At 47.8% G+C, this 27,506-nt stretch overlaps 1 protein-coding gene across 7 annotated transcripts in view; it reads right to left on the bottom strand.

The window, feature by feature from the left end:
* Positions 1–27,506, bottom strand: part of UPP1 (uridine phosphorylase 1) — a 218,443-nt gene that overhangs the window by 175,911 nt on the left and 15,026 nt on the right. For all 7 annotated transcript variants that reach the window (XR_013216890.1, XM_077269411.1, XM_077269406.1 and 4 more), the window contains exon 2: positions 13,209–13,269. Coding sequence is in view for 6 of the 7 variants with exons in the window: in XM_077269406.1 (XP_077125521.1) it covers positions 13,209–13,269 (61 nt within the window). In the remaining variant the exon portion in view is untranslated. The remainder of the gene's footprint in view (positions 1–13,208; positions 13,270–27,506) is intronic.

Raw genomic sequence — 27,506 nt, 5'->3', positions numbered from 1 at the left:
CGGGACTTCTATCAGAACACGTTTTGAAACCAGCTCTAGTACCTCTGTTTCCAAGGCTAGCTGCTCTTCCGGGGTTTTTCTTTGGGGTGTTGAAATAAAAGTCCGTAGCGGTGGATAAACAAAATCTATTTTTAGGCCGTCTTTGACCACCATCAGAGCCCAATGAGAGGGGGAGATGTTTACCCAGGCTGGGACAAAAGATGAAAGCCTCCCCCCTACTGGCCTGGCGTCATTGGGAGGGCTTTTTAGTTGAAGTTGAGGGACCTTTAAACATATATCCAGATCCCCTTTTGTCTCTGGAGTCCCAGCCCCTTCTGTCTCCCGGGGGGCGGCCCCTACTAAATTTGCCCCTCCGAAAATAAGGCCTTCTAAAGTCCACTGGAAAGCGAGGAAAACCCTTTTTCCTGTCACCGGCTTTTTCCAGAATGTCCTCCAACTTTTTACCGAAGAGGAAATGGCCATCACATGGTATAGAACAGAGTCTATTCTTTGAGGGCAGGTCTCCCGGGCACCCCTTTAACCAGAGAGCACGCCTAGCTGCATTGGATAAACCTGCAGCTCTGGCCGCCAGCCTTACGGAATCTGCTGATGAGTCTGCTATAAAGGCGGCCTGCCCCTTTAGCCATAGTCACATTAGATAAAATTTCATCTCTTGGAGCTTTAGATGTCAACTGCTCCTCTATTTGCTGTAACCAAACAATAAGGGAACGAGACACACAGGTTCCTGCAATTGCAGGTTTCAGACCGCCTGCGGTTGCTTCCCAGGTGTGTCTTAAGAAACCGTCGCCTTTTTATCTAAGGGGTCCCTTAATACACCAGAGTCCTCTAAGGGAAGGGATAGCTTTTTAGAAGATTTTGCTACTGCGCCATCAATTTTAGGCACTTTATCCCAAGTCTCTGAATCTTTTTCCTCAAAGGGGTAACGTCTTTTAGAAGCCGAGGGCAGATTACCCGATTTTTCCGGCTTTTTCCATTCTTTTTCAATAAGGGCCTTTATTTTGGAGTTAATGGGAAACGTACGTTTTCTTTTTTCCTCCAACCCTCCGAACATAATGTCCTCCAGGGATTTGGCTGTTTTCTCGTCTTTTAGGCCCATAGAAGCTCTAACGGCTTTAACCAGTTTGTCCATGTTCTCGGTAAGAAAGCATGGACGTCCCCCAGTATCACTATCTGAAGAGGAGCCAGAGGACTTAGAGGCGGAGGAGCAGGGAGACAATGGATCCTCCTGATATTCCTCATCAGAATGAGAAACCTCCGACGCGGAAACTGGTTCTGGGTCTCTACCACCCTTTTTCTTAAGGGCCGCTTTAACAGAGCCTTCTACTTCTGCTCTAATTATTGCCCTAAGACTAGAGGCAAAGTCAGGGGTTTCTTCCTGGATGGTTTTTTGAATACAATCTATGCAAAGACTTTTCTGCCACTGGACTGCCAACGGAGCTCTACAGAGGGCACATTCCTTATTCTTTGTCTTGGAGCTAGCCTTCCTCGGCGCCTGCCAAGTAAACAGAAAATGTAGCCCATTACCACCAGGGTGACATTCACGTAGATCACTCACCACCCGCTGACCACAAACGGTACCGGATTCTGAGGCGGACTAGGAGCACGCGGAACGATTCTCCTGGGGGTAGAGGAATCCTGAGATGACCGACCAGGGCGTTTGCCACTCCTTCCACTCGAGCGGCTATCTTTCTTGGTACGCTGGTGAGCAGGCGTATCACTTGAAAGGGGCTCACGCTGCTGCTGCTGCTGTAAAGGCTGCTGCTGCTGCTGGAGTTCCATACGATCCTCCATGTCTGGAATAGCTGTATGGAAATGAGCGTTGTTCCAGCGTTATTTCCCCCTTAATAAAGGGTACTCCCCGTGCTCTCCACCTCTTCCGGTGACGGTTGCGCTCTTTTTCCTCCCCCTGGATACCGCCGGGTAGCCTGTGGCGTTACCGGCGTTCTTTGCATGGGCGCCGCCATCTTGGATCCGGCGCGCCGGCCTGACGTCACGCGGGCACGCCCACTCCCAGCGTACCTTGCGCGCAACGTCAGCCGCGCACCCGGAAGTGGCCCAGCTGAGGGGGAGAGAGCGGCGTGGCGGACAGAGACCGGCCCCAGGAGTCCGGACTGTGCCAGACCGACGCCCGCATGTGCGCAAGAGCCCTATGGGATCTGCGAACGGCGCTACCGCTCCTGAAGGCCGACATACAGGCGCCCTGCCTGTGCTTCCAGTGCCGGGACAGGAGCGGGTAAGTGGATCTTCTTATCAACAAAATCGAACCGCCGTTCTTCAGCACAAGGGTTCCCATCAGGACAGGAAACCCAACTGAAGCGAGGGAGAGGTACCGCCCTTTTATTTCAGTAGGTTTCCTGTCCTGACTGGGCGGATCCCTCTCTCAGGTGTGCTGTCATGGGAGACGGGAAAAGTTTGGATTTCTCTGTAATTATGCATCACAAATAGGACATATTTGATCTCATTAGAATGCCAACGTTAATACGAGATGAATGCTGGGTTTGTTATGACTATGACATGTTCTGGAGCAGAGATATAGGTATTAGAGAAACTTGTGTGACATTTACCTAAACTGAAGAAAGAGGAGGGCGATCTTAACTCAACCCTTTTGGTGATGTCACGGGCTGCGGGTTATAAGTGTCTGGCAGGCTTTGAGCAGTTAGTTTTTACCTGGTCTGTCGGTCTGCTGGAGTCTGTGTGAGCCTGTTCCTATCCAGACCTACTGATGCATTGGGACACATGGAAACTCCACTAGCCTGGTTGCCTGCAATGCTTTGAACACATGTAAGTGTTATTTCTCATGTAATCCTTGTTTTTTTTTATATAATTACCTTGTACATAATTGCAATTGTCTCTTTTGTAACATCCTTGTAATATTTTTACGATAAACACTGCCTTAAAATCATTTATGGAGTATAATATTTAATATACTAGATTCGTTCTCCTGTTCTAAAACGTACCCTGTCTCTTGAAGGGAATTACGCTACTGTGTTCGGTTAGCTTCGGACCCGTTTAATTGAAGCTGGTGGCAGCTTACCGTGCAGGCCTTTGGGTGTTGTTGTAGCGACTGCGGCGTTGATAATTATTGTTCCTGCCTGTGCGGGAGTAGTTTATCGCGTCGCTGCAGCGTGCCCAATAGCCAGTACATAGCAGGCAGCCTTTCTGGCGACTAATTACCCAGGGTGCAGTACCTAATCTGACCTGAGAGTAAGGGGGGGCGCCAGAGAGCTGCAAGTGTTAAGTGGAACTGTAAGCGGGATATACATAAGTCCCTGCAGTTCGTGGTATATTGAAGAGCAGTGGGATACCTAGAATAAGCCCCTGCTGCAAACTAAGAGGTCAATAGCCTTGTGTGTGTTTTTTCATCCCATTGTGGAGTGGAGGGATAACTAAGATAAGCCCCCCTGCACATGTGATAGCCGTCTGTTGGCTTAAAGTCACCCCGATCCGTGACGTAGGGGTGACGGTCACGGTGTGAATCGTGACAAATTGGTGGCAAGGCGGTGGGATATTAGAGCATTAGTGATTTGGTTTGAGCAATCATTCCTCTCACTAAAAACTTGCAAAGTTCTTGCGAGGACTCTGCGCAAATAAGTTTGGAGAACGAACTCAGTGTTTATTAGTTCTGAGACAATTGTGTACTGGTAATTATCCCCTCCCTTTCTCTTCGTTTTTCAATCCTATCTTTTATTTGGCAACCATGGCTACGAAAGGAGAAGCCTGGTACACCCAGCAGAAGAGGGACACTCTTGCTGGGATATGCATGTACCATGGCCTGAACTCCCAGGGCAAGACCAAGACTCAAATGGTCGCTGAACTGGTGCAATGGGAAGCCTCTCTAGACCACTCTCAGAGCCCGGAAGCCGCAGAAGCCAGCACTAGCAAACATGGTGCTGCAGCAGAGGTCCAACCACTGAATGCCGGCCCTATTAGCAATCAGGGCGAATTGGACCCCCACCTGCAGGCGGCCTTAAAAGAATTCCCCACTGATGACCATAAGGGACGTCGGCAGCTGATTCAGCAATAACGGCAGGAGGCCGAGGCCCGAGCGAGAGGCCCAGTGAGCCGAGCGGCAAGCGGAACGGGAGTACCAGCTGCAGTTAGCCCAACTGCAAATGCAGGGGTCATCCCAGTCCAGCCGTGAGCCCAGCAGTGCTCAGATACCGAAGCCCCGGCCCGATCACTTCCCTGTTATGGAAAAGGACAGGGACTTGGACACTTTTCTGCGGGCTTTTGAGAAAGCCTGCAGACAGTACCATCTGCCTGCACAAGAATGGGCCCAATACCTGACACCATGGCTGAGAGGCAAAGCTCTGGAGGCGTTTGCTGCCCTCCCTCAAGAACAAGATGGAGACTATGAGGCCATCAAGCAGGCTCTGATAGCCAAGTACCAGCTTACACCCGAGGTGTACCGTAGAAAGTTCCGGACCCTCCAACATGGCCCACATGACAGTTACAGTGATGTGGCGCATGGACTGGGGACCCACTTTGACCAGTGGACCCAAGGACTGTCAGTGACCACCTTTGCACAGCTGCGAGACCTGATGATCAAAGACCAGTTCTTCCATCTTTGCCCAGCTGAGGTGCGACAGTTCGTGATGGACAGAGAACCCAAAGACGTGACGAAAGCAGCGCAGATTGCCGATGCCTATGAGGCCAAACGTAGATTGGAAGTGCGGAAGCCAGTCACCACCAGCTGGAGAGGGGGTAAGCCTGCATCCAACGCCAGTACCCCTGCCAGCCAACACACCAGAGGTCCTGTCCCCGTAGCCAACAGCACCAGACCTACCACTGAACCCCGCAAGTGTTTCTTCTGCAATCGGACTGGTCATATCAGTCCTAACTGTCCAGACAAGCAGAAGAACCCCTCATCCAAGGCCCCAGGGCCTAATGCAGCAGTTCTTTTGGTGGGTGGTGTGGCTGGGAGGGGGTGTGACAACGTACAGCACGTCACCGTGGGAGGCCATGTTGCTACAGGCCTCAAGGACACCGGGGCTGAACGAACCCTCATCCGACCCGAACTGGCGGCCCCTCAAGAAATCATTCCGGGGAAAACCCTAACTGTCACTGGGATTGGGGGCATCAGCTGTCCCTTGCCAATGGCCCGGGTTTACATTGATTGGGGTGCTGGGAGCGGGGTGAAGGAAGTGGGGCTGTCGGATAATTTGCCCACTGATGTTTTGTTGGGGACTGATTTGGGGAGGATGGTTGCATACTACGTCCCTGACACGCCTCCCCAATCTGCTAATAAGGGTAACGTTAACCCTGATGATGATGATGATGATGATGGTAGATTGCATGTGTTACCTGACCATGCTTTATCTTATATTTTTTCCCTAGGATTGATGGTGAAAATTTTGTACCTGTGCCATCTGAAACTGATAATGATTTTTCTGTGAAAGTTGATGTGTCCATAGGTACAGGAGTGCTCAGCCACGTCGCTCTGCGGAGTGAGACGGCTGAGGAACCCCTAGCAGGGGCAAGTGTCGGTGCTACAGGAAATGGGGAGATACATGGGAACCGTGAGGAAGGTGATGCCATGCAATTGACCAGTGCCACCGAGGAAGGTAACCGGCCCATAAGTAGCAATGCTCCTGAGGTAATGGGGGGTGGATGGGGAGGTAGAACCCATAGCAGCGTCGGCTGATGGGTCGGTAGAAATCCCCGGGGAGACAGCCTATGTAACTGCTGTCACCCGCAGTCAGAGTGCCCGGAACGCAGATAACTGTTTGCCTTCTGGACCCTCCTCATTCATCATTGTGACTGAACCAGAGGTCGACCCAGAGCAGGTCCAAGAGGGCTCCCGTGGGGAAGGGACCCTGACGTCGCTTCTGGCTTCCCCTAGCCAGGAGTTTCAGGCCGCTCTGCACACAGATGCGAGCCTAGAGAGTTTGAGACAACTCGCCGGGACTCTCTTCTCCGAGACTGATAAGGAGAGGGTGTTCTGGGAACGAGGAAGGTTGTACCGGGAGACAGTACCCGGAGAATCACAAAAGGAGTGGTTGAGGGAAAGACAGCTGGTCGTCCCGCAGCAATTCTGGGGTGAGTTGTTACGGATTGCCCATGAGATCCCGCTAGCTGGACACTTGGGGATCAGCAAAACAAAGGCCCGGCTGTCTCAACACTTCTATTGGCCTAAGATGGGGGCAGATGTGACAAAATACTGCCGCTCCTGTGTCACCTGTCAAAGAGTGGGGAAGGCGGGGCCTGCTCTTAAGGCTCCCCTGATCCCTTTGCCAGTGATAGAGGAGCCGTTCCAGAGGATCGCAGTGGACATTGTGGGCCCGCTGGCTGTCCCCAGCAGCTCTGGAAAGCAATACATCCTTACTGTGGTAGACTACGCTACCCGGTACCCAGAGGCAGTAGCTCTGTCGTCAACTAGGGCAGATAAGGTGGCGGATGCCCTGTTGGCTATCTTTTCACGTGTAGGATTTCCCAGGGAGATGCTCACTGATCAAGGGACCCAATTTATGTCCCGCCTAATGGAGGCTCTCTGTAAGAGAATGTAGGTGAAGCACTTGGTATTGAGTGCGTATCACCCACAGACCAATGGCTTGTGTGAAGGCTTCAATGGTACCCTCAAACAGATGCTGCGCATGCTGGTTGAGACCCAAGGGCGCGACTGGGAGCGGTACCTCCCACACCTGCTATTCGCTTACCGAGAGGTTCCGCAGACCTCGACGGGGTTCTCCCCCTTCGAGCTCCTGTACAGCAGGCGAGTCCGGGGACCCCTTGGGTTGGTAAGAGAATCCTGGGAAGAGGAGCCGAACCCTTCTGAAGTGTCCATAGTGGAGTATGTCATGCGCTTCCGTGACAATATGCAGACCTTGACGCAGTTGGTGCATGACAACATGACGCAGGCTCAGGCTGATCAGAAGCACTGTTACGACCAGAACGCCCGGGAGCGGACCTACCACGTGGGTCAAAAGGTGTGGGTGCTGGTCCCCGTACCAACGGATAAGCTTCAGGCAGCCTGGGAGGGCCCGTACGTCGTCCACCAACAGCTCAACCCGGTAACCTACGTGGTCACGCTTGGGGTAGGCGAAAGGCCTTTCACGAAAACATGATGAAGGCTCATCACTAGTGTTGAGCGATACCGTCCGATACTTGAAAGTATCGGTATCGGAAAGTATCGGCCGATACCGGCAAAGTATCGGATCCAATCCGATACCGATACCCGATACCAATACAAGTCAATGGGACTCAAGTATCGGACGGTATCCCTGATGGTTCCCAGGGTCTGAAGGAGAGGAAACTCTCCTTCAGGCCCTGGGATCTATATTAATGTGTAAAAGAAAGAATTAAAATAAAAAATATTGCTATACTCACCTCTCCGACGCAGCCTGGACCTCACCGAGGGAACCGTCAGCGTTGTTTGCTTAAAATTCGCGCGTTTACTTCCTTACGTGAAGTCCCGGCTTGTGATTGGTCGCGTGCCGCCCATGTAGCCGGGACGTCACGGGAGGCAGGACAAGCGCGCATTTTAAAATGCGCGCGTGTCCAGCCTCCCGTGACGTCACGGCTTGTGATTGGTCGCGTCGCCCATGTGACCGCGACGCGACCAATCACAAGCCAGAACATAATTTTAAAATCCTGAAGGACCTAAAATTACGTCACGGCTTGCTGTGATTGGTCGCGTCGCGGCCACATGGGCGGCACGCGACCAATCACAAGCCGGGACTTCAAGTAAGGAAGTAAACGCGCGAATTTTAAGCAAACAACGCTGCCGGTTCCCTCGCTGAGGACCAGGCTGCGTCGGAGAGGTAAGTATAGCAATATTTTTTATTTTAATTCTCTCTTTTACACATTATTACATTAATGTTGTTTCGATACCGATACCCGATACCACAAAAGTATCGGATCTCGGTATCGGAATTCCGATACCCGCAAGTATCGGCCGATACCCGATACTTGCGGTATCGGAATGCTCAACACTACTCATCACGAACGTGAACCTTTCGTCCTACCGGTCTGCAGCTTACCCGAAGACAGGGAGGAAGACACGTTCCTGGACATGCTGGCCCAAGCCAAGGCCGGTGGATCCATTGAGGACGTGGAGGTAAGCGCCTTGTTAACTGAACCACAGCGGTTGCAGTTGCAGACCACACTGGAACCCTTCCGGGTCGTGTTCTCCAACCGGCCTGGAAGGACTGACTTAGCAGTCCACGAGGTGGACACCGGGAATCATGCCCCACTACGGCAAACACCCTATCGAATCTCCGACCAGGTGCAGCAGGTTATGCGCCAGGAGATCGATGAGATGTTACAGCTGGGGGTGATTCGACGGTCAAAGAGCGCGTGGGCCTCACCTGTAGTTCTCGTGCCAAAGAAAGACCGGATCACCCGGTTCTGCGTGGACTACAGGGGGCTCAACGCCATCACATCGAGGAGCTGCTTGAGAAGTTAGCTGGCGCAAAATACCTGACAATAATGGATCTGAGTCGAGGATATTGGCAGATTCCCCTGAGCCCCAAGGCGCAGAAGTCCGCCTTTATCACACCCTTTGGACTGTATGAGTCCACGGTCATGCCCTTCGGCATGAAGAATGCCCTTGCCACTTTCCAGCGGATGGTCAACCTCCTGCTTCAGGGACTGGAGAAGTACGCCGTGGCGTACTTGGATGACACTGCCATCTTCAGTTCCTCCTGGGAGGAACACCTGCAGCATCTCGAGGAGGTGCTCAGGCGAATTCACCGAGCAGGACTAACTATCAAGCCGGGAAAGTGCCAGATGGGCATGAGGGAGGTTCACTACCTGGGGCACCGGGTAGGCGGAAACACCCTAAAGCCAGAGCCTGAGAAAGTGGGCGCGATCGTGAACTGGCCCACTCCCAGGACCAAGAAACAGGTGATGTACTTCCTAGGCACTGCAGGGTACTATAGGCGCTTCGTACAGCACTATAGTAGCCTGGCAAAACCTTTGACGGACCTCACCAGGAAGAAGCTACCCCACATCGTCAACTGGACAGATGGCTGTGAGGGGGCCTTCCAGGCATTGAAAACCACACTGTGCAACGCCCCTGTGTTGAAAGCAGTCGACAGCAGTCGACCGTTCTTGGTACAGACTGACGCCAGCGAGTTTGGCCTCGGTGCTGTGCTCAGCCAGGTTGACTCGGAGGACCAAGAGCACCCTGTGTTGTACCTGAGCCGGAAACTTTTGCTGAGGGAAGTGGCCTACTCCACCATCGACAAGGAGTGCCTGGCCATAGTCTGGGCCCTGCAGCGCTTGCAGCCCTACTTGTACGGTCGCACCTTCACTGTGGTGACCGACCACAACCCTCTGCGCTGGCTAAACGCCATGTGTGGAACCAACGGCAGGTTGCTACGCTGGAGCCTTGCCCTTCAGCAGTTTGACTTCACCATTGAACACAAAACGGGCAGGGAGCATGGGAATGCAGATGGACTGTCCCGCCAGGGTGAACCTACTGAGGTGCGCATGGAGGCATTCCGTGGGGTTCTGCCTCCCTAGCGCACACCAAAAGGGGGAGGTGTCACGATATGGTATGAAATATCATGTAAGTTTAGTTTCTCCTGTTAGCCCAGGCTGTGGGCTACAAACCCCCCTTCCCTTTCACTCAGCCAAGAGCTGCCTTGCCAATGTATGTGGGGGGAGTTTTATTGAAGAAAGGAATTTACGACCGGCATAGCTGTATTGGAAAGCTTTGCCAGCTAGAACTGGATTAGAAATCTCCAGAATCATGGAAGTCCTTTGTTCCATTATTGTAAGATATTGGGCCAAGGACTGGGGCTAAGAGAATCTTAGATAGAGATTGCTAAAGTCCATCGAAGCATCTATCCATCACTGTAAACATGAGCTTCTAACTCCATCAGGTAAAAAGTTTGGATTTCTCTGTAATTATGCATCACAAATAGGACATATTTGATCTCATTAGAATGCCAACGTTAATACGAGATGAATGCTGGGTTTGTTATGACTATGACATGTTCTGGAGCAGAGATATAGGTATTAGAGAAACTTGTGTGACATTTACCTAAACTGCAGAAAGAGGAGGGCGATCTTAACTCAACCCTTTTGGTGATGTCACGGGCTGCGGGTTATAAGTGTCTGGCAGGCTTTGAGCAGTTAGTTTTTACCTAGTCTGTCGGTCTGCTGGAGTCTGTGTGAGCCTGTTCCTATCCTGACCTACTGATGCATTGAGACAGATGGAAACTCCACTAGCCTGCTTGCCTGCAATGCTTTGAACACATGTAAGTGTTATTTCTCATGTAATCCTTGTTTTTTTTTTATATAATTACCTTGTACATAATTGCAATTGTCTCTTTTGTAACATCCTTGTAGTATTTTTTCGATAAACACTGCCTTAAAATCATTTATGGAGTATAATATTTAATATACTAGATTCGTTCTCCTGTTCTAAAACGTACCCTGTCTCTTGAAGGGAATTACGCTACTGTGTTGGGTTAGCTTCGGACCCGTTTAATCGAAGCTGGTGGCAGCTTACCGTGCAGGCCTTTGGGTGTTGTTGTAGCGACTGCGGCGTTGATAATTATTGTTCCTGCCTGTGCAGGAGTAGTTTATCGCGTCACTGCAGCGTGCCCAATAGCCAGTACATAGCAGGCAACCTTTCTGGCGACTAATTACCCAGGGTGCAGTACCTAATCTGACCTGAGAGTAAGGGGGGTGCCAGAGAGCTGCAAGTGTTAAGTGGAACTGTAAGCGGGATATACATAAGTCCCTGCAGTTCATGGTATATTGAAGAGCAGTGGGATACCTAGAATAAGCCCCTGCTGTAAACTAAGAGGTCAATAGCCTTGTGTGTGCTTTTTCATCCCATTGTGGAGTGGAGGGATAACTAAGATAAGCCCCCTGCACATGTGATAGCCGTCTGTTGGCTTAAAGTCACCCCGATCCATGACGTAGGGGTGACGGTCACGGTGTGAATCGTGACACCCCCTCTCTGCCTTGTAATGCTGCCCCTGCATTAATGATTGATGCCCATACATATGATGCTTTACCTCCTGTGTAGATGAAGTAGAAGACGCCATCCGCATTATTCATACAAGGCAGATTACAATGCAGCGTTGGAAAACATTACCTGCATTGCCTGCAGAGTATAGTAGGCTTGTTAGAAATGTATAGAAGTGAACCTGTCACCATGAAAAAGCCGTCCAAACTGCAGGCACCATGTTACAGAGCAGGAGGAGCAAAGCAGTATGATATGTAGGAAAAAGATTCAGTATAACCTGTGCTTTAATCATTTACACCTCTGCTCTTTCTGGGATTATCGGCCAAGCGGGCGGTGCAATCGGCGGCTGACTGCTTTCTTTGGATAAGGGGACAGAGAGAGATAATTGCCAATCACTGATGGCACCGCACACTGGGCTGATAATCCCAGGAAGAACAGAGGTGTAAATGATGGAAACCCAGGTTATACGGAATCTTTTCTCCCAAACCTATACATTAATGCGCTCAGCTCCCCGCTCTATAACAGGCTGCCTGCAGATGAAACTGTTTTAACATGGCGACAAGTCCCCTTTAAAAGACCAGAGAAAAAGAAAGCAATGGCTTTTATCTGGAAATCCTAATTACAGGGGCTCTATAAGGGGAACCAGCCAAAACGATTTTACTGATAGAAAACTATTAGTAAGGCTGTGTAGGTTTTAGTACAACAATGAAGTGGATACATGTTTTAAAGGAATCTGATGAGCAGGCACTGAAAAACCAAGCTTAGTAAATTCACCAGTAAGTGCAGTGGTGGCATGTAGGTACCTGCCCGAATACATTTCCAGGCTGACCTGCATATGTCTTGCTCTTTATTTCCGGCTCATCGGATTACTACACAACATGTATTACACTGGTCAACAGCATTTTTGGTGCCAAAGATATTTCATCGAATTTAGGGTATTTTTGGGGTGCTGATTCTGAATATGTCATCAGTTTTGCCAGATTGGCTCAAGTTTTTGAGATTTTTGGTATCTTATTTATAGCACTTGTTGGTAAATGCGACGCATCATCTCATTAATTTCTTTGGATTAGTACTTGAACTGAGCAGTTCTCAATATAGTTTTGTGTTAATTAGTGTTCTAAAAGTTTGTTCATAGCTTGATTTTTGCACTAACTTTATGTTGTTGTCTGTTTTCCAGTGAAAAGCATGAACTCATCAAGAAGAAGTTGTCTTAACGATCCAGACTCATTATGACTGTTATTTATGGTAAACACAGGTACAGGCACATCTTCACAATGAGGGACAGGCCTTCTTGCAGATTCCATGTTACTCCCATTTTCGTTTCTTATGCTTATTGAATCCTTGCACTTGCACTGCACAGAAATAACAGTCATCATGATGATTTTTTGGCTCTCTCCACACCATTGGAACACAAAATTTGAAGCTTTTTCTTTGTCCTTTGCTCCATTTTCGTAATAATTCGATACATGCTTTGCACACTATGTGTGGTGCCCAAAACTTGTCTTGGTCCCCAAACATAACCCCAAAATAGGCAAAATACACTTTTTTTACGAAGTCTGTTATGTTTCTTCTATGTTTTGGCAGTGTGTATTCACCACAAATGTAACAGAATGAGTCTGGATCGTTAAGACAACTTCTTCTTGATGAGTTCATGCTTTTCACTGGAAAACAGACAACAACATAAAGTTAGTGCAAAAATCAAGCTATGAACAAACTTTTAGAACACTAATTAACACAAAACTATATTGAGAACTGCTCAGTTCAAGTACTAATCCAAAGAAATTAATGAGATGATGTGTCGCATTTACCAACAAGTGCTATAAATAAGATACCAAAAATGTCAAAAACTTGAGCCAATCTGGCAAAACTGATAGCATATTCAGAATCAGCACCCCAAAAATACCCCAAATTCATTAAAATATTTTGGACACCAGAAAAAAAATTTTTTTTTGTTGACCTGTGTTATTTGTATTGTGGTACTAAAACCTTATCCAGCTTTACCACTAGTGTCAATAATGCCATCATCCTGGCAGCCACTTCTAGAGCTTGTTTTCCCTGTATCCTGCCAAAGATGTGGTGTGCCAATACAGTGATAGTCCTGAATGCTTAGAATCCACCCTGTGGTACAGCACGATGTGCTGCGCACACAGGAGACAGTACTACTGAATACAGCAGATAGCGCTGAGCAAACACGTCAGTGATTAGCATGCCACGTTACTTCTACTGCAATGCTTTTTCTTACCTGTAGAATATATGGTGAGCACATTAGTCCCGGAGCACTTACCCAGACTGTGACGGCTCATGTTGTCCCTCTTTGCTTATCGTAACTGGTGCCATATTTAAATCTGGAAGAAATGAATAATGCATATTTGGCAAAATGATGGTTTTCTAAAGTTACAGATTTGAGACTGACTCAGATTTTGGTTTTCACAAAGTTTGCTGCTTTAGTTATTTATAGCGGCATTTTGTAATAACTACTGTAGATTGTTGTGAAGGGTGATGATCAGATGAATTGAAAAAAATGCAAAGTCATTACTGGCATGAACATTAATTTAATCACAAATAACCAATTTGGGCTAATTTTCAGCTCTACCAGTTACCGCAAAATGACACAGTGCCAGCATGATCAGCGCCAGGAGGTCGGCTTATAGGGAACCTGTCTGGTCCTCCATGGCCTCCAACCCCGCAACATTCAGCTATGTATGATTACACTCCCTCCTTTTTTTTCTTTAAATCAGATATATTTTTATTAGCAACATTTAAATAACAGACAATCTCAATATTGCCAAATTTAAAATGGTCACAAATTCCAAATTAAATCTTCCCTCCCCTCCTCCTCCTCTCCTATTACATATATAAACAGCAAGTGATTGATAATACAACCTTCAGTCGGGATCATCTCTCCACCCATGGTGTCCACAGTGTCTCAAATGTTTTTTCCCCTTTTCTTTTAAAGGGAATCTGTCACCCCCCAGGCGTTTTTAAACTAAAAGAGCCACCTTGTGGAGCACTAATGCTGCATTCTGTCAAGGTGGCTCTTTTAGTTGGGGTCCCTTTCAACAATGCAATATCTATTTTTGTAATTTGTCACCCATACCTGTAGTTTGTCCGGGGGGCAAACAAACGCCTCCGAGCCATCACTCAGGCCTGCCGGGCGCCGCCTCCACTTCCTTCATTAACGTCCCTGGCTGTAAGTTTTTTTCAGGCATGTGCAGTTTGCGCTGCCCTTCGACTCCCATCACACGATGGGAACTTACATCGCAGGCGCTGGGGACGTTAATGAAGGACGTGGAGGCGGTGTGCGGAGTATTGAGTCAAGCCATAACGGATGCAACCTCCACCCATCTCCCCGCCCAATCCTCCCTTTGTCCGTTTAATAAACAGCTCTATGGGCTTGTGATCCGAGATCACTCTCGGAGATAGTCCACTCCGCAGACCATTTGTGTCATTACCAAACGCCATATCTATTCATGAGAGAGACCCATGAGTCGCAGAATAGCAAGAGTAACACACTTCATTTTCATTTCTCACTCTCCACAGGTCCCAAGCTCTTTTATACAATTCCCATATGACGTCAATTTCTTAATACCTTTACCTATTCCCTGTTTATGTCTATCCCAACCCTCATCTATAACATTACAGCAATAACAAATAATGGTAGCCCCATGCCCCGCTTAAATAATTCTAGTACCTCGTGAATCTTGTTTCCCCGACTACGGAGGTGGTATGTACATAACCACTATACATATTGATTGCCCATAAATTTTATAGATCATAAAAATATGTTGGCCTTCACTATCAATATGGCTTTCAATTTCTTCGAAGGGCGTAGATGCCCTTATCAATAAAGAAACCCCCCTAGGATATGAAGAATATGTGGAATGATATGTGTGATGCCCCTGGGGTCCAGTCGCCACAGAGTTACTGCACCTCATCTAGAGGAGCACTACCGAGGACTCTAACACTCACATCCAACACACACTAGTTCAGTCGGGGCACCTGGGCGTACCCTTAGGGAGGAAGGCCTCATCCCAGGTTGGATAGGAATGGGTGTTGAGAGTGGGTGGGGTAGGTAGAGTAGGGGAGGAGCTAATTAGGAAGAACAGTGCAGTGAGCAGATAGAGAGAGAAGTGGAGCTGAGCAGACGTGAGAGTCTGCAGCTGCTGACAGATGGAACAGAGAAGTGTGAGTGTGATAGAGAGATTGAAGGAAGCTCCAGAGAGGAAGAAGGCATCCTAGCGGCACAGGAAGTGCAGAAGCCACCCATGGGGACCGCATCCAGACATGGAGGGACAAGGTCGCAGTTGGACCGGCCCCAACTTAGTGTAATACTTCAAGTTCAGCTAAGAAATCGGAGGCTGTGGCTTTGGTAAGAAGCACAGCCACATTCACCCATACTTCGTCGAAAAGGCAGCCACATAGGATCCAGGGACCAACAGAGAGTGTCACCCGACAAGATATGAGGCTGTTAGCTAGGGACACTGTGGGTAAGGTGCTGGGCAGGGAAAGAGGAATGCCAGTGTAGTGAGACAGCCAGAGAAAGGCATACGAAAGGAGTCCTGGAAAGGTGTATTCCAATCTACCTGGGAGTTTGCTGGACCACTGACCTGGAGAACACAGCATCCGGCTAGTGTTTGTGGACTGGAGAACTGTGAGTAAAAGTGGAAACTGCACCTTACTGTGTCCTTTGCGTTATTTCTACAACACCTGCCTGACCTACCACAACAACATCATCCCATCATCTATTCATACAGTTGCCCTGGGGTCTAGCTCTACCTGTGGAGTGCTGTACCAACTCCGCTGCATCGGAGAGCTGTACCAACTCAGCAGCATCACCATCAGCCTCAGCGGTCTCTTCAAGCAGTGCAGGCTAACACCTTTATTGCCAAGTACCACAGGTGGCGTCACTAACAATTCCTCTTTTCCCATAAACTTTATTTCCCTTTTCAACATCACTCTTTTGGACGCCCAGGGCCACAGACCAGGTCACTGCTGCCGTAATACATCCCTTTAAGAACCGGCACAGTACCGAGTATCCCCACGGCCCTGGCGGGCACTCCATATGCCTTCCCAATCCGTCTTCTCTTCAACACCTCCACCTTCTCTCTAAGTAGATGTGTCTCCTGGAGGCAAAGTACATCTGGTCCTTTTTTCCTAATATATATCATGATCGCCGTTCTCCTTGTTCCCTCTGACAATCCTCTTACATTCCAGCTAAGGATTTTAATTCTATCTTCCATTATTTGATCCTACTGTATATATGCAAGTTCCCAACCTCTTAAAGTACTATGCTGTTTCTTGTATTTAACAAAACCCATCTCTAAACAATTAACCCCATCCCTCCCCCCCTCCCCAATATTCAATAACCAAACAAACCATAACCATTCTCTCGTTGTGTTTCTGCTCTCTTACCCGAGAGTGGGTGATACTACTTCTAGCTACCTTATAAACGTGATCACTAAACCGCTATCTATCTATAGCACTTCCATACTTCCTCTGCATATGCATATAATCATTATTACGATTACAATTAGTCCCTCCATGGTCCATATCAACTAGTATATATGAACCATAAGACTCCATACAGTAGCACAGTCTTCACTTTATCCTTCTCAGGAAATGAGTCAGCATTCCTCTTCTTCTCACTTCCCTCAGTCCTTGTCTGTTTTGAGCCTTTTGTTATTTAAGTCCAGTAGTCTTAGTGGTCTCTTCTGGAGTTGGGAAAAAGTGAATTATTCTCAGGGCCACAACCCTGAGCTTTGCTGGGTACAAGGTAGAATAAATCAAATCCAAGTCTCTCAATCTTTTCTTTACCGCTCCATATTGCATTCTCTGCTTCTGCACCTCAGCCAAATAGTCAGGATAAATGGAAATTTTTTGGCCATTGATGTTCGTCCTTCGTTTTCGAAGATGACCATGACTTCAGGGTTAGAAGAGAATTAGTAGTTATGGGTCCGGAGGTGGCTGATGAGTCCAATCCGGGCCCTGAAGGTTCACCCACATACTTGACATAAGGAAGCAGATGTTGTCAGTACACCAGATTCTACTTGTGCCTTGCGTACAGCGCGCTTTCTTTTTGCGTCAAAGATTTTCCTATCTTCAGCTGCACGTGCTCCTGAGGTGATCCTGCCCCACCAACCTGGACAATCCAGGGCAAGATCTTCCCATTCATTGGTGTTGGCTTCCAGGTTTTTGAGAGACACCTTAAGGCAGTCTTTATAGCGCTTCTTCTGCCCCCCCAGCTGCTCGCTTTCCTTGGCACAGTTCTCCATACAGCAGTTGTTTCGGTAGTCGGCTGTCAGGCATTCTAACCACATGTCCAGCCCACCTGGCTTGGACTTTCAGCAGGAGAGTGTAAATGCTGCAGAGCCCAGTTTGTTCCAGAATTGCTGTGTCCGGGACATTGTCTTGCCACCTGATGTGGAGGAGTCTCCGGAGGCAACTCATGTGGAAATGATTAAGCTGTTTAGCATGCCGGCTGTACACTGTCTCGCTAGGTCTCGCTAGCATAGAGAAGTGTGGTGAGGACCACCGTGCAGTAGACCTTCAGCTTGGTGGTAAGGCTGAGTCCCCTTCGTTCCCAGATGTTCTTACGCAGTCTCCTGAAGGCGGCACTGGCTTTTGCGATTCTGTTATTATCCTCAGCGTCTATGGTTACTTCACAGGAAACTGTGCTGCCTAAGTAATTGAAGTTATCGACTGCTTTGTGGTTTTGCTCCTTCACCGTGATACGTGGCTCCTTGTACAGTTTTCCTGGAACCGGTTGATACATGACTTCGGTTTTTCTAATGTTGATCTCGAGACCAAAACTGTCGCAAGCTTGCGAAAAACAGTCAATTTCATGCTGCATCTGCTGTTCCATGCTAGCGTTAAGTGCACAGTCATCAGCAAATAATAATTCACGGATAACAGTCTCATGCACTTTCGTTACCGCCTTCAGGCGTTTTGGGTTGAATAGCTTGCCATCAGTCCTGTACCTAACCTGGATTCCATCTTCACAGTTGTTAAAGGCATCACTTAACATTGCAGAGAACAGCATACTGAACAGGGTTGGAGCAAGCACACAGCCTTGTTTTACGCCGTTTGTTACTAGGAAAGCTTCAGATACGTCTCCATTGTTCAAAACCTTCACGATCATGCCATCATGGAACTGCCAGATGACTGAGATAACTCTCAGGCCGAATTTTGGCAGCCGAATTTTGCCATGATCTTCCACAGGCCGTCTCTACTGACTGTCGAAAGCCTTGGTCAAATCAACAAAAGGTACATAAAGGTCACGGTGTTGCTCCTGGCACTTTTCCTGAAGTTGACGTGCTGAAAAGACCATATCTACTATTCCACGTTTAGCAAGGAAACCACACTGGCTTTCGGGTAATAGTCCTTGCTCAAGATGATGTAAAAGGCGGTTGAGCAAGAGACGAGCCAATATTTTGCCTGCAGTGGACAGAAGGGAGATGCTTCGATGGTTGTCACAAGATTGGCGATTACTTTTCCTCTTGTATATGTGAATTATGCTGGCATCTTTCATCTGTTGTGGAACCTGTTCCTTTGTCCACATATATTGGAATAGTTTGGTCACCGTTTGCATCAGAACAGGGCCGCCAGCTTTATATACCTCAGCACGTATAGCATCATTTCCGGGTGCTTTTCCACAAGAAAGTTGTTTTAATGCTTTCCTGACTTCATCTCCACTTGGAAGAACATCAAGCTCCTTGTTGATTTCTACCTGGGGCAGGCGAGCAATAGCCTCATCATTGATATTGGCAGGGCGATTTAGAATATTATTAAAGTGCTCAGCCCACTGTTCCAGAATTTGTTTCTTTTCTGTCAGCAGCTTAGTTCCATCTGCGTTAACCAGAGATGAAGAGCTTGATGACTGGGGTCCATATACAGCTTTGAGCACATCGTAGAAGCGTCTCTGGTCATGGGTATCTGTATAGCCTTGAATTTCGTCGGCCTTCTTGCTAAACCAGATATCCTGCATCTCGCGCAGCTTGATTTGTACCTTTCTTTTTATGTTAGTAAAGGCACCTTTCTTAGCTAACGACGTGGGGTCATTTTGATACACCTTGTACTGCTGATGTTTCTCTTCTAGGAGTGTCTTTATTTCCTCGTCGTTTTCATCGAACCAGTCTTGATTATTTCTGGCTGCTGATCCGAGATGCTCCAGAGCAGTATTATAAACAGCATCTCTCAGAATTGTCCACTGTTCCTCAACGCCAATCTCCTCTGCCTGCAGTATGTTAAATAGTCTGCCATCAAGGTCATTGGCAAATTCCCTTGCAATTCTTTTATTTTGCAGCATATAGATATTCAGCCTCTTTGTCATTTTCTGCCCTTGGGGTCTCCTCGCAGGCAGGATGCGGAGCCTGCACTTAGACACAATGAGGCGATGGTCAGTCCAGCAGTCTGCAGCGCACATGGCCCTCGTCACTCTAAAGTCCATCTCATCCCTTTTCCTGGCAATGATGTAATCAATGAGATGCCAATGCCTCGAGCGTGGGTGCATCCATGATGTCTTCTTGCGTGAGGGTAAGCAGAATAAAGTGTTGGTGATGACAAGGTCATGTGTGGCACACATCTTGAGGAGAAGCAGGCCATTACTGTTACACTTGCCAGTGCCATGTCTCCCAATGACCCCTTCCCAGTTTTGATGGTCTGTTCCCACTCTGGCATTAAAGTCTCCAAGTATAATGAGCTTGTCTGCCTGTGGGATTGCTGAAATAAGTGTGTCAAGTTCATCGTAGAACTTATCTTTTTTTGTCATCCGGATTAGTCATCGTGGGAGCATAGGCACTGATCAGAGTCGCGTGTTTCTTGTTTGTAAGTGAGAGCTGAAATGTCATCAGATGGTCGTTGATGCCCTCCAGAAGCCTGGCAAGTTTACGAGCAAGATGAGTTTTGATAGCAAATCCCACGCCTGCTTCTCGTTTTTCAGTGCTGCCTCGACCACTCCAGAAGAATGTATATCCACCACTATGCTCTGTCAATTGACCCTTGTCTGCCAGGCGTGTTTCGCTGAGAGCAGCTATATCAACCTTGTAACGAGCTAGCTCCCGAGCAACCAATGCCGTTCTTCTCTCTGGTCTGTCTCCTTGGTATTATCCAGCAGAGTTCTCACATTTCATGTGCCAAGGTTGAGTATCATCATTTTCTTTTTTGTGTGTCGACCGCTGTATGGGAAACCCGCCAGCTGCGGTAGGCTGGCCAGGTGAAATGAAGCAGACTATGTTTGAGGCACCTTTTCTAGCCTCGTCCTCGATTGAGGTGAGCAGAGTGATCCTGAACAGGACTGCTCAGACACCCAGGAGGCTGCCGAACTCCACTGCTGCTTCGGTCCAGTGGAGAGCGACCATATGGCCTGGGCCACCTGCGTGCAGGTTTGTGACTACAGCTTCCAGTGACTCAACACCTGCTGCTTTGCCACTCTCCCATCGCCACAGGACTTTTAATACGCAGTGGTTGAAGTCATGACTTGCGCTTGACTTGGATTAAAGTGAGGAAGAGTTGCGCAGTCGTCAACCTCACTCTCTCGCCCGTACCTATCGAGCCCCAGTGGCAAGAACTAGGCGAGACAACTGGAGATAGGTCAGGGTGCAGTGGATGGCCAGCAGTGTCCTATGTGTGCCTCGCTGCGCCCTCTCAGCGCTCCACAACGCTGTGCTGGAAATTGCTTGTCTGTCCGTTGAATCTTGGTTTCTTCCGCACATTCTGCCATATCCAGTCTTTACATGCAAGGGTAGGCAAACCCTTGAAAATCACCGTGGGTCTCAAAGAAACCCAACAGCTACCCTCACCTGGTTTGGCCCGCCTGCTGAGGCGGTTCCGGGGTATACCCGCTGCCGCATGCTAGCAGCTACTTGGAGGTACAGGTGAGAGTTGAGCATCAGATGAGGACCAAAGATGGAAGAGCTGTCCAAAAAGGACACGGCAAGCACTCCACCAGAGGTGCTACCTCTATCTAGATACCCCATATACCCAAGTCTCTCAATCTTTTCTTTACCGCTCCATATTGCATTCTCTGCTTCTGCACTTCAGCCGAATAGTCAGGATAAATGGAAATTTTTTGGCCATTAATGCCCATATGATTAGCCGTTCTTGCTTTTTTCAATATGTCTCTGTCTCTGTAGTTAAGAATCCTAGCAAGTATATGCGCTCTCTCCACCGCAAACAGCTTAGTCAGGTTGTCAGCACCAATCTCAGTACGGAGCCATTCCGCAAAAAACACTGTAGGATCAGTCCCTTCTGCCTTTTCTGGGGTGCCCACCAATCTCACATTGTTCCATCTGGAGCGTTTTTCCAAATCATCATTTCTGACAGCCAGAGTAGCACATCTCTGCAAGCACTGAGTGTGAGACTTCTGCATCTTAGAGAGTTGGTCCTCCAGCACACTCACTCTCTCCTCCACCGCTCCCACCCTGGAATCAACTTTATTCATGGCTGCCTTCACGCTGGTCATTTCTTTTTTAACCCCATCAATCCTCTTTGTAAGGGTATGTGTCCACATTCAGTATTACATCCGGATTAGCTGTGGATTGAACGCTGCATTCAACCCACAGCGTCCAGATGTTCCAGCATAGTGGAGGGGATTTTATGAAATCCCGTCTCCACTATGCGTGCGAACACGCATCCGGCGGCCCTCCGTTTACAGACATGCGGCGCGTCTTTTTAGAACACAGCATGTCTGTTTACCTTGCGGCGACGCTCCATCGCAGCAAGGGAAATCACAGGGCCCTATGTATGGGGTGCAGAGATTCACTGCTCGTACAGAAGGGGGCGGCGCTTTGGGAGGAGCGGGTTTTCCAGTGGACACGCACCCTAAGGGTATGTTACCACGGTCAGGAATGGCTCAGTATTTGTTCAGGATTTGACGCAGGTAAAATCTGTCTGCACCAAATCTGCATCTGAGGTCACTGGCAGGTCACCTGCGTTTTTGATGCGTTTTTTCATGCTTTTTTTGATTGCATGCGTTTTTTTGTCTCTTTAAATAAAGCTAATTGAAAGTTGGCTTCTGGGAAAGAAAAAAAAGAGATTTCCCGTTTGCAGATATATTAGGATATGTTCCCACGGTCAGTAAATGCTGTGGGTTGGACGCTGCGTACATCCGCGTTTATCATGCGTTTTTTCATGCAGATTTGCATGTGTTTTTGTAAGCTAAATAAAGATATATATAAAAAAAAAGAATTGCGATGTAATTTCTTTGTCCAACCTCTTCTTTTACATACTCCATTGAAGAATAATGTTTACCCACACAGATAAATAATAGATAACAGATAGATAGATTAGCTATAGATAGATCTATCTATAGCTATATCTATCTATCGTATCGTATCTATCTATCTATCGTATCTATCTATCTATCTACAGTTATATGAAAAAGTTTGGGCACCCCTATTAATCTTAAGCTTAATGTTTTATAAAAATTGTTTTTTTTGCAACAGCTATTTCAGTTTCATATATCTAATAACTGATGGACACAGTAATGTTTCTGCCTTGAAATGAGGTTTATTGTACTAACAGAAAATGTGCAATCTGCATTCAAACAAAATTTGACAGGTGCATAAGTATGGGCACCTTATCATTTTCTTGTTTTAAATACTCCTACCTACTTTTTACTGACTTACTAAAGCCCTTTTTTTGGGTTTTGTAACCTCATTGAGCTTTAAACTTCATAGCCAGGTGTATGCAATCATGAGAAAAGCTACTTAAAGTGGCCACTTGCAAGTTATTCTCCTGTTTGAATCTCCTCTTAAGAGTGGCATCATGAGCTCCTCAAAACAACTGTCAAATGATCTGAAAACAAAAAATTATTCAACATAGTTGTTCAGGCGAAGGATACAAAAAGCTGTCTCAGAGATTTAACCTGTCAATTTCCACTGTGAGGAACATAGTAAGGAAATGGAAGAACACAGGTACAGTTCTTGTTAAGGCCAGAAGTGGCAGGCCAAGAAAAACATCAGAAAGGCAGAGAAGAAGAATGGTGAGATCAGTCAAGGACAATCCTCAGACCACCTCCAGAGAGCTGCAGCATCAACTTGCTGCAGATGGTGTCACTGTGCATCGGTCAACTATACAATCACTTTGCACAAGGAGAAGCTGTATGGGAGAGTGATGCGAAAGAAGCCGTTTCTGCAAACACGCCACAAACAGAGTCAGCTGAGGTATGCAAAAGCACATTTGGAGAAGCCAATTTCTTTTTGGAAGAAGGTCCTGTGGACTGATGAAACCAAGATTGAGTTGTTTGGTCATACAAAAAGGCGTTATTCATGGCGGCAAAAAAACACAGCATTCCAAGAAAAACACTTGCTACCCACAGTGAAATTTGGTGGAGGTTCCATTATGCTTTGGGGCTGTGCGGCCAATGCCGGCACCGGGAATCTTGTTAAAGTTGAGGGACGCATGGATTCCTCTCAGTATCAGCAGATTCTTGACAATAATGTTCATGAATCAGTGACAAAGTTGAAGTTACGCAGGGGATGGATCTTTCAGCAAGACAATGATCCAAAACACCGCTCCAAATCTACTCAGGCATTCATGCAGAGGAACAATTACACTGTTCTGGAATGGCCATCCCAGTCCCCAGACCTGAATATCATTGAACATCTGTGGGATCATTTGAAGAGGGCTGTCCATGCTTGGCGACCATCAAACTTAACTGAACTGGAATTGTTTTGTAAAGAGGAATGGTCAAAAATACCTTCATCCAGGATCCAGGAACTCATTAAAAGCTACAGGAAGCGAATAGAGACTGTTATTTTTGCAAAAGGAGGATCTACTAAATATTAATGTCACTTTTCTGGTGAGGTACCCATACTTATGCACCTGTCAAATTTTGTTTGAATGCAGATTGCACATTTTCTGTTAGTACAATAAACCTCATTTCAAGGCAGAAACATTACTGTGTCCAACAGTTATTACATATATGAAACTGAAATAGCTGTTGCAAAAAAAACAATTTTTATATAACATTAAGCTTAAGATTAATAGGGGTGCCCAAACTTTTTCATATAACTGTATCTATCTATCTATCGCTATATCTATCGTATCTATCTATCACATATCTATCTATCAAATCTATCGTATTTATCTATTGTATCTATCTATTATCTATCTTATCTATCTATCGTATCTATCTATAGCCATATCTATCGTATCTATTGTATCTATCTACCGTATCTATTGTGGCATAGCGACTGGTCATGTGATTGATGGACGGTATGTATCGCAGAGGTGGGTGGCCCTGTGATGGAAGCCTGGGTATGTTTTGCTCAAGCAGATCTACTGCTGAGGGATTTGTTTACATTGGGAAGGCTTCCAGGTGATTGGAGAGATGGGTGGGTCCAGTCACCTACAAACTCACCCAAAGAGGTGTATCTGAACACGTAAGATGGTTTTTGTTGAAGGACCTGTGGTGATGTCACGCTCACCTGACTGGCCATGTGACAGGTACCTGGGTGTGGTTACACCTATGTAAAGGAGGTGTGTGTAGCACATGGTGGGAGTGTGTGGGAGTCTGTCAGGGTGGACACACTTCCATGTGTCCTGGCTGGACACTGCAGAGTGACCTGTGTGTTGGACGGTTCCAAGTGGGGACAGACGTCCTGAACAGCACACAGAGACCATTTCAGGCTAGAGAGCCTGCGTGCTGGATGTAGCACAGCCTGTGTGCCTACAGGCCTGTGTGCCTACAGGTCTGAGAGAGAGCGGAGCTCTACTATGGACACTGAGGATTCATCTGTCTGATGTAAGACTGTTTTCCTGTTGTTCCTGTTACTTTGTGGTTTATGGAGCAATAAACCCTGTGAACTTTTAATGGAACGTGTCTCCTGAGTGTCACCCGCCGCACCTAAGCGAGTACAACCCCTACAATTGGTGGAGAATGCGGGCAGCGATCCAAGGAATACATGTTGCAGCGCTGGCTGGTCTAAGCCAGAAGAGTGGACGGTCTTGACAACCGTGAGTAAATACTGACCGGGGTCAGTGAGAACTGCTGTTTATGGGATACCTCTGAGGAGAAGAGGGATCCGGGAACCTGTGTGGCAATCACAGGTAACGGATGGAGATCCGTGATGTACTGACCGGGGTCAGAGTAAAAAAGAGAGACATTGCGTCTGGGCACCTCTGAGGCCGAGGGCTGTCCAGGAACCCGTGAAAGTTGCCAACGGGTAACGGTCTGAAAACCGTGTATTATGCTGGTCAGGATCAGTGAGAAATTGTGTTTGGGCTGTAAAGCCGGGTGTGTAACAGACCGGAGTCTGTGTTATTCTGACCGGGGTCAGTGAGAGGCTGTGTTTTTCTATAAAGCATGTGAGCAGGTGCTTGCTGTGGACCGGCGAGTCCATGTATTTCTTTTTTTTCTTCTCTGATCAACTTGCTGTGGCTCGGCGGGGCCATGAAGACTGAAGGCGTCTGGCGGTAACTCGGCGGGGTTACGAAGTTTGCTGTGGATCGGCGGGTCCACGAAGGTGACAAGCGGCTTGCTGTGGATCGGCGGGTCCACGAAGTATGCGGTGCAGAGCCTTGTGAAGTGTAGCTACAGTTGCAGCAAAAAGAGGAAAAGACAAAAAAAAAAGAGACATTGCTGGACTAGGTCGTGCAGACTCTTAAAGGGCCAGTGCCGACCTAAAGAGATATATATTGTGGAACTGTTGGGGCTTGAGAGTACTGTGGGGAAGTCCACGGGGTGTACCCTAGAGTGTGGTGGTGTCCCTAAAGGGAGTGGGGTCCCAAAAACAGAGCGGTGACCCAAATAATTATGGTTGGCCAAAAAGGGGCCGGGCATCCCAAAAAAGGGGTGGCGTCCAAAAAGGGGGTAGTTGCCCAAGAGGGAGTGGAGACCCTAAAGGGGGTGGTGGCCCTAAAGGAGAAAACAGCCCAAAAGGGGATGGTGGCCCTAAAAGGGGCAGAGTACAAAAAGGGGATGGTGACCCAAAAAGGGGTGGAGCTTTCAAAAGGGGAACAGCAATGTTTGTGTTTTACGTATTTCGAGTGCGGCATAGACTTCCCATTTGATGACAGGCCACAGGTGTGTACTGTTATGTTATACTGTGAAGGAGTATCTGGACTGCTGGACTCAAAGAGTCAGGTGACTCTGATGGGAACTCCTCTTGTTCTCTGTCTAACCGAGAAAAAGGTCAATGTTCGCTGCATTCATGGGGTCACTGTTGACTATACTGTGGACAGAGTGATCATTGATATGTCCAAAAATGTAAAGTGCCAAGATGGCGGTATACCAGACTTGTTCTACCCATTTGAGAGGGGCCAGGACTTTGTGATCTTTGAAGACATATGGGAAGTTGACGCAGTGTGGGGTTGTTCAGAGGAGAGACGGAATGGTCATATTGAAGCCCCACTACAGCAGCAGGCTGTGGGGATTCCTGGTAATGGGATGTGTAAAGAGGAAGTAGCGCCACCTAATGTCAATAGTCCAGAGTTACGGGTGACCGGAAGAAAGTGTGAGTCTGACACCTGTTTAAGTGGGGACTTGCTGTTCCAGGGTGAGAGGGGGTGACTCCTATCCAGACTGTGTCTCGAGCGCAAGGGGAAAGGAGTGCAGTAAGGAGGAGCCGAGTAAAAATCACAGATCTTCATCTCGTCGCGGGGGCCGCAGAAAGGCGGGACAGGTTACACCCTCTGAGAAGAGAGATGATGAGGAAGAGACAGGGTCAGGTGCAGATAACGTTATTGTCCTTGATGAGGAGGTCACTTTATCTCTGACAAACCCTAGCACTGAGGTAGTTAGTGACGGGCTGGGGTTAGAACAGACCAGTAGTAGACCCACATCTGAAATGCCCGGAAAGAGTGAAGTGGGTCAGTATGATGAACTACCTGATGCTGAAGAGATGGAGAACTCTGAAGTTACCAAGAGTCCAGAGGTACCTAAAAGTAAACAGACAGAGAGCCCAGGAGAGACCATAGAGGTGGATGCAGAAACAGGTGGAATTCTGAAGAGGCAGAGTGTGGGTGGGCAAGAGCCCCCATCTGAAAGTTTAATTAAAGAACTGGTGGTGCAACATGTGCTAGCCAAAAGAGAGCAGGACCATAACATAGAGCTGCTTAAAGAAACAGTCGAACGAGAAAGGGTCCTGAGGCAAGCAATTGAGCACAAAGTGGGTGACCTAGAGAAGGAGGTCTTTGAACTCAGACGTCACCTGTCGGTGTGTCAGGCCATGAATGAGCCATATTGATAGATATGGACGTGCTCAGAATGGCTCAAGGAAAGCATCAGCAGGAGCTTCTCCAGAGAGAGGAGGAGTGTCGCTGCCTGGCAGAGGAGTTGCCAATGCCCATCTTGGCGAAGGCTCAAGCAGAAGAAAAGACTGAGGAAGAGTTCGTGCTAAAAGCAGAAAAAGACAGTCACCCGGTCGTGGCAGATGTCTGTGAAGATGAAACCCCACTTTTCAAGAGCATAATAGAAGTACCCGAAGACATGCGAGAAGCGTGCGCCAGGAAGGGTGTGCATGAGGCATTTAGAAATGCAGTAGAGGCATGTAGGGTGCGCTGGGCACCTGAGACTCAGCAATTGGTCATACTGTCGACAAGGGAAGTCACAGTGAAGCGGGTGGCTGTCCTGAGGGATATG

Source organism: Ranitomeya variabilis, chromosome 6 (genome assembly GCF_051348905.1).
Source record: "Ranitomeya variabilis isolate aRanVar5 chromosome 6, aRanVar5.hap1, whole genome shotgun sequence".
NCBI classification, from domain to species: domain Eukaryota; kingdom Metazoa; phylum Chordata; class Amphibia; order Anura; family Dendrobatidae; genus Ranitomeya; species Ranitomeya variabilis.
The sequence above is the reverse complement of the archived record's forward strand: the minus strand, read 5'-3'. Positions and strand labels throughout refer to the sequence as shown.